Genomic DNA, 8,251 nt, shown 5'->3' on the forward strand with positions numbered 1-8,251 from the left:
CCAAATCTTAACCACTATTGAATGACTCATGTTCTTTCCCCAAGTTAATTACTTTAAATTAGGGATGCTCGATATTGGCTTTTTTACCGATACCGATATTCCGATATTGTCCAACTCTTAATTTCCGATACCGATATCGACCGATATCAACCGATACCGATATATGCAGGGTTTCCCCCCCCAAAAAACGGAATAATTTCAGGTAACTAATAATTTCACTGGATATATATATAACAAATATTGTTATTGTTTTTTTCTTTTTTTAAACCGATACCGATATTTTCCGATATCACATTTTACTGCCGATATCGGCCGATAATATTGGTCGGCCGATAATATCGGACATCCCTACTTTAAATATTGTCCCATTTTTAACAAATGTAACCACACCACCACCATTCCCATTCTCCCTATCATTCCGAATAGCTACATAACCCGGGGATTATGATGAATTGAAAATGGGGGACCCTGATGTAAACAAGTCGAAAGTCTTTCTCTGGTCTGCATCCCCTTAACAATTGTATGTATTGAGCTGTACTGTACTGTACCCATTCTGCAATCTGTTAATAAACTTTTCAATCAATCAATCAAAACCCTGTATTACAAAATCCCATTGCGATTTCAACCATGATTCCTCTTCTGCCCCCTTAGCGACTATTTTGTGTTTTTTGCCTATATTTTTTTGTGTTTCTGTGTACAACGATGGCTGTGTTGATTATTATGTCATGAAATTGGGTCAGTTTGGTCATTTTCTATATATATCCAATATATAAAATGATCATCATTAGAATACCTCTAAAAAAAAAGTTATAGACCTTAGCTTGCCAATTAACCTAGTGTTTTTTTCTTCTTCCCATTGACTCCAATGTTTTTTTTTAGGAGATTTATTCACAAAACCATCCGCAGAAAAAGTTGGTTTAAAAAAAAAAGAGAGAGAGAATTTGCCTCCCTTTTGGGAGGCAACTTCTCTTTCTTTTTTCTTTTACCTACTTTCTATAGAAGCATCTAAGAATGAAGTGAGCGTGTGTTATTGGAATGATTGATTGATTGAACATTTTATTAATGTCCGCCTTGTTTCGAACTGGTTATGCTTAGGCCCTCTTTCGAAGTCGGTTATGCTTAGAATGTAGGAATGCAGTAATGATAGCGTAGATGGAGTTGTGTTCCAATGCAAAAACACTATTTTATTACGCACTCTACTGTCGCACAAACAAAACTTCCATTCATCTTTCACTGTGGTCTCTCTTTAACTACGTCATCCCCCGCTAAGGGTCACGGGAGATGTAGTAAACACCACAATAGGCTAGAATGCCGTGAATTATGTCCCAGTAGCCACTACACACGTCCCCCCAGAATTCACAAGAACTGGCCCCAAAAAACGGCCAGGGGCTCTGACGACCCGCCCAAAACGACTCCGGTACCCCTGGGCAGGCACAGGAGACAGAGGCAGTGGTAAAGCAGTAGGCTGACACTTAACAGGCCTCGGACGGCAGGTCCGGGGGTCCGCCGGAGCTAGAGTAGGCGTCGGGACTGCCCTACCAGGGGGGTGACCGCGGCGGGGCGGTTGGGCCAACTCAATGGGGCGGTCCAAATCCAGGTGAGCAGGCTTCAGGCGATCCACCGAGATCCGTTCTTCACTCCCCCCCATGTCAATGACAAAGGTCTTATCGCCTGCCTTCACAACCCGGTAAGGACCATTGTAGGGTGGCTGTAGGGGGCCTCGATGGGCGTCGCAGCGGATAAACACATACCCCGCTGCTTGCAGATCAGGCGGGGCACGCACCGTCGGAACGCCGTGGCATGAGGTAGGGATAGGCAAGAAAGACATGGCCTTGTCCAGCAGAGCATCCCGCTGTTCCAGTGCTGACCAGGAGGCCCTAACACAGGGAAGAAAATCCCCTGGGACACAGAGGGGTTGGCCGTATACCAGCTCAGCCGAAGATGAAAGAAGGTCCTCCTTAGGTGCAGTACGGAGTCCCAGCATCACCCAAGGGAGTCTGTCGACCCAGCTGTCGCCCCGGAGATTGGCCTTAAGAGCAACTTTCATCGACCGGTGAAAGCGTTCACACAGGCCGTTGGCCTGTGGATGATAGGCCGTAGTGCGGTGGAGGGAGACACCCAACTGCTGGGTAATGGAAGTCCATAACGCGGAAGTGAATTGGGCCCCTCGTCAGAGGAAAGATCTGAGGGAACACAGAACCGGGCGACCCAGGTACTGATGAATGCGCGGGCCACGTCAGCTGTAGTAGTCGCAGTGAGTGTGACAGCCTCCGGCCAACGGGTGGCCCTGTCTACCATCGTCAGAAGGTGAGTGTACCCCCTGGAGGGAGCAAGGGGTCCCACCAGATCCACGTTGATGTGGTCAAAACTCCTCTCAGGGACATTGAACCGCTCCAACGGGGCCTTAACATGCCGATGGACCTTCGCGCGTTGGCATGCCATGCAGGTCTTGACCCAACGCCCAATGTCAACCTTCATCCTGGCCCAGACGAATTTCGCGGCCATTAGGCGCTGTGATGGTTTTCTGCCCGGGTGCGAGAGGCCATGGACAGCCTCGAAAACGTGTCGTCTCCATGCACGTGGAACCACTGGCCGTGGCTGTGCCATAGATATATCACATAGCAGCGTTGTGCCATCATCAATGAAGGGGACGTCCGCCAACCGGAGGCCAGTAACCGCCGTCCTGCATGCCTGGATGTCTGGGTCTGAAACCTGATCCGCAGCCATACGGGCGTAATCAATGCCCAGGTGGACAGCACCGATGGCGGCACGAGAGAGGCAGTCAGCCACGGGGTTGTCCTTCCCAGCCACATGCCGGATGTCAGTGGTGAACTCAGAGATGAAAGCCAGATGGCGTTGTTGCCTGGCAGACCACGGTTCTGACACCTTCGCCATAGCAAAAATCAATGGTTTGTGGTCTACAAAAACAGTGAAAGGGCGAGCCTCCAGCAGGAAACGGAAATGTCTGACTGTCAAGTACAGGGCGAGAAGCTCACGGTCAAAGGTGCTGTACTTCTGTTCGCTGGAATGGAGTTGTCGGCTGAAGAACGCCAGGGGTTGCCAAATGCCATTGACCAACTGTTCGTAAACGGCTCCAACGGCATAATCCGAGGCATCAGTTGTCAACGCCACGGGAGCCTTAGGCACGGGGTGTGTCAGCATGGTTGCGCTCTCAAGGGCCTCCTTGGTATCCGAGAACGCCTTTGACATGTCGTCGGACCAGGCAATGGCATGCTTGGGAGTCTTGCCCTTGAGAGCCCCATACAGGGGGCGCATTAGGTGGGCAGCCTGAGGGATGAACCGATGGTAGAAATTCACCATCCCCAGGAACTCCTGCAAGGCCCTAACAGTGGTAGGGCATGGGAGCTGCAGCACCGCTTCCACCTTTACTGGCAATGGGACCGCCCCAGCAGTAGTGATGTGGTGGCCAAGGAAGTCCATGGCAGGCAGTCCAAACTGACACTTTGCTGGGTTGATGATTAATCCATGCTCTCTGAGGCGACTGAAGAGGAGACAGAGGTGTATTAGGTGTTCTGCCTTGGATGTGCTGGCTACCAGGATATCGTCTAGGTAGACGAACACGAAAGACAGGTTGGGCAGCATGGCGTCCATTAACCTCTGAAAGGTCTGAGCAGCATTTTTTAGGCCAAAAGGCATCCTCAGAAATTCAAAGAGTCCAAATGGGGTTATAACTGCCGTCTTGGGGATGTCCTGAGGGCTAACCGGCACCTGGTGGTATCCTCTCACCAGATCCACCTTAAAAAAAACAGACGCGCCAGCTAGGTGGGCTGAAAAATCTTGTATGTGTGGAACAGGGTAACAATCAGGTGTAGTGGCATCATTAAGGCGCCGGTAGTCGCCACACGGACGCCAGCCGCCGTTAGCCTTTGGAATGAGATGGAGAGGCGAGGCCCAAGGACTGTCGGAACGACGAATGATGCCCAGTGCCTCCATGGAGGCAAACTCATTCTTAGCGATGGTGAGCTTGTGTGGGTCGAGACGACGAGCCCTAGCATGTACTGGTGGGCCTTCCGTGGAGATGTAATGCACGACTCCATGCTTAGTGGCAGCGGATGAGAAGGTGGGTGTTGTGATGTCCGAGAACTCCAACAGGAGGCGGGAGAAATCATCAGCGGGCGAGACGGCGCTGGACAGTGTCATTGTGGCTGTGTCACTGCGCTCACATGCCAAGGAGCCGAACGTCTCAGCATTGACGAGCCGGCGATTCCCCGCGTCTACCAAGAGACTGTTGGCGCAAAGAAAGTCAGCGCCTAGAAGGGGAGTGGACACCTTGGCCAACACGAAATCCCAGGTGAAACGCTGGTCAGCAAAACATAATGCCACGGTGCATTTGCCAAATGTAGGGATTGCACTGCCATTGGCAGCTTCAAGGGCGGGGCCCCGTCTCGCTGAGTGGAAGTCCTGAGTGGACGCCGGCAGCACGCTCACCTGGGCACCCGTGTCACATAAAAAACGGCGGCCAGAGAGTGAGTCGGTGACGTACAGCAAGCCTGCAGGTCGTGCAGGATGGCCAACACTCACGGCTGCTAATGAGTGGCAGCCAGTGCGTTTCCCGACCCACTGTAGTTACATGGTGGCAGACACTTCTTAGCTTTGTTCCCAAACTTTGCGTGGTAAAAACACAACCCGATGGCCTCACCCGGCGGGGCATAGCCGCGGCAGAGATAGAGATTGGTTGGAACCCCTGCTCATCAATGGTGTAGGCCGATGCTGCCAAACACCTCTTCCCAGCTGAGAAAAATACATCCGCTCTCTAGCTAGCTGACGAAAGTCAGTTTTGATGGAATTAGCCATAGGTAAACGAACATAGTCTGGCAGCTGTTGCAGGAAAAGTTCTTTAAATAGAAAACATGGCCCATGGTCACCCAGCAGAGCTAACATGTGGTCCCTCAGTTCAGAGGGTTTTGAGTCACCCAGTCCAGGTAGAGAGAGAAGCTGGCGAGCACGGTCAGATTCAGACAGACCGAAAGCCTCTTTAAGGTGTGTTTTTATAGTAACATACTTGTCATGTGTAGGTGGGTTTTCCAGCAAACTCACCACTCTTGCTGCAGTTGAGTTCGTAAGGGCTGCTACCACATAGTAGTACTTGGTGGCATCCGCGGTAATATCCCTGAGAGCGAATTGGGCTTCGGCTTGCGCAAACCAAGCGTTGGCACTCTGTTCCCAAAACTCGGGCAGCTTGAGTGAAACTGCTTTCAAAGTTCTGCGATCTGCGTTCTGTTGTTCAGCTGACATGTTCGATATAATCTCCGAAATACGTCCAAGAGAAAATCAGGGTCACCAATGTAGGAATGCAGTAATGATAGCGTAGACCAGTGCTTCTCAAACTTTTTCTGTCAGGCCCCCCTTTGGCGGACCAAAATATCTTGGGCCCCCCCCCCCCCCCCCTCGCCCCAACAAAATAGTCATGAAATGGGCCATGTTTAAATTTATTGAAATAACACCAATATCGTGACCTTTCAAATTGACAACACCTTCCCTCGCGAGAGCCACCTTGCCTCGCTGTGAAACAGCACTGCAGAATGGTCAGCTCCCATCTCCTCACACAGCGCAGAGAACAGGCACGCTTTCAGGGCTCGGGTTTTGATGAAATTTACCACGTTTATAACTTCTGTCAAAACCTCATTCAGCTCAGGGCTAAGCTGTCTTGACGCTGGCGCCTCTCTGTGAATTTACAGTGCGTCCATTGCGCGTTTGGCGAGACCCCCTTGATGAGCGCCTGTAGCCCCCTCCTTTTCCCTGCCATGGCCTGCGCACCGTCAGAGCAAAAGCCCACACAGTTCTCCCATTTCAGTCCATGTTCTGTCAGGTAACTGTCAATAATTTTGAAGAGCTCATAAGCTGTCGCTCTGTTTTTGACATATTTGCAAAACAGCAAATCTTCACTCAGTGACTGGGAATTTACAAAGCGAACATAGGAAATAAGCAAACAGTCTTTATTGCTGTCAGTCTTTGACAAGGCAACACGCATGTCATCCTCAAGGCTCAACTTGGCCCTATATTTTGTTTTCAGAACTGTCATGGATGAAAAGCCAGCTTCACACAGATATGTGGTGCTGAATGGTATCAACACCGTAACTGCTGCATCATGAGATACTTGGTACTCAGCACCACACTCTGAAACTAGCTCTCCAGGTGGTATCAGATGAGATTTCAATGAGTTCTTCCAAGAGTTTGGATGGAGATGTGTCAGGAAGCTTTGTCTCAATGTTGTCTGTAAAGTCTTTTTTTATCGAGAGTAACTTGGTGATCCTTTTCTGTGTTTTATTAAATAATGATTTTCAGATTTTGAGAAATGGTCAAACTTATCCAAATATGGTATTTTCATGGAGAACAGTGCAGCTGCAACAGATAGCACTTTAGTGATAATTTTCTGTAATCAAATTTTATTTATTTATTTATTTTAATCTCAAGGCCCCCCCTGTCATGCCTCTGCGCCCCCCCTGGGGGGCGCGCCCCCCACTTTGAGAAACACTGGCGTAGACGGAGTCGTGTTCCGATGCAAAAACACTATTTTATTACGCACTCTACTGTCGCACAAACAACACTTCCATTCATCTTTCACTCGTCTCTCTTTAACTACGTCATCCCCTGCTAAGGGTCACGTCACGGGAGATGTAGTAAACACCACAATAGGCTAGAATGCCGTGAATTATGTCCCAGTAGCCACTACAAGAGTTTGGAATCAGGGCTGGTGGTCTATCGCCCTGCTCTAAAGATAAACTCTAAGCATAACCACTATACACACACGACTGTGTGGCCAAGTTCAGCTCCAACTCCATAGTGAAGTTTGCGGATGACACAGTGGTGGTGGGGCTGATCTCGGACAACGACGAGAAGGCCTACCGGGAGGAGGTTGAGGTACTGGAACGCTGGTGCCAGGACAACAGCCTGCTCCTGAACACTGGTAAAACCAAGGAGCTGATCGTGGATTCTAGGAGGAGACAGCAGGAGACACACACACCACTGAGGATAAACGGGGCTACCGTGGACAGGGTGAGCAGCTTCAAGTACCTGGGGGTCCACATCTCAGAGGACCTGACATGGACAACACACATAGACTCAGTCGTAAAAAAGGCGAAGCAGCGCCTCTACCACCTGAGACAGTTAAGGAAGTTCAGAGTATCTGGGAAGATACTCCAGTCCTTCTACTCCAGAGCTGTAGAGAGCATCTTGACTGGAAACATCACTGCCTGGTATGGCAACAGCGCGGCACAGGACAAGAATGCCCTACAGAGAGTGGTGCGCTCAGCCGAGCGTACCACGGGTATTGCACTACCAACCCTGCAGATCCTATACAACAAGAGGTGCAAATCCAGAGCCTGCAGGATAATGAAAGACCCTCACCACCCCAACAACAGCCTGTTCACGCTGCGGTCAGGCAAACGCCTGCGAGCACCAGTAACGAGGACAGAGAGACTTAGGCTCAGCTTCTTCCCCCAGGCCATCAGAGCCTTGAACACTGAACTCTCCACGCACAAGCACACATGAGCACACACACAACACACACACTGTACACGCTCACACACTAGCAGCCACTTTAACATGAGCACACACTCACTCATGCTGCACACGCTCACACTATGGACACTTTACAGAAGGAAAGATCACTTTAAGAATAGTAGTTCAAGTTTTCAAGTTTAGCTTGAGATCGTAAAATATAGCATTGTATAGCAGTGTACATAAAGACACAATGCCTCATCCATAGCTAACAGTGTACTGCACTGCCACAGGACATAGCATATCCTACCATGCTCTGTAAATAGCTCATGTACAAATACCGATATGCCTACTTTGTTTACTTGTTTATTGCACTATGTCGCTCTATTGGTTGGACTCTTATTATTATTACTTGTAATATGCACATCGTTGCGGGCGAGACCCCCCGCATTTCACTGTATACCTGTATGCCGTGACAAATAAAACTCTTGTATCTTGTATCTTGAAAGAGGGCCTAAGCATAATCAGTTCGAAACAAGGCGGACATTAATAAAATGTTCAATCAATCAATCAATCATTCCAATAACACACGCTCACTTCATTCTTAGATGGCATGCACCTCCGAGTTGCTTCACAGCATGCCCTCTAACAGTGAAGTGAGCGTGTGTTATTGGATTGATTGATTGCATTGCATTGCATTGTAGTATACTTCGACACACTATGAAGTACCAGCATCACCAGGTGATGAGTGTGGTTGTGCATTTAGTTTTAGAATCTTCTCTATGTCGTC

General features: G+C 49.3%; 1 protein-coding gene across 1 annotated transcript in view; it reads left to right on the forward strand.

Annotated features, from left to right (window-relative positions):
• Nucleotides 1–8,181: 8,181 nt before the first annotated feature.
• LOC311245246 (embryonic protein UVS.2-like) overlaps nucleotides 8,182–8,251 on the forward strand; it is a gene marked incomplete at both ends in the record, with an annotated part of 25,156 nt that continues 25,086 nt past the window's right edge. The window contains one exon of the mRNA XM_084335081.1: nucleotides 8,182–8,202. Coding sequence (XP_084191207.1) covers nucleotides 8,182–8,202 — 21 coding nt within the window. The remainder of the gene's footprint in view (nucleotides 8,203–8,251) is intronic.

This window comes from Notolepis coatsorum, assembly GCF_963971535.1.
Source record: "Notolepis coatsorum genome assembly, chromosome: 18".
NCBI lineage: Eukaryota > Metazoa > Chordata > Actinopteri > Aulopiformes > Paralepididae > Notolepis > Notolepis coatsorum.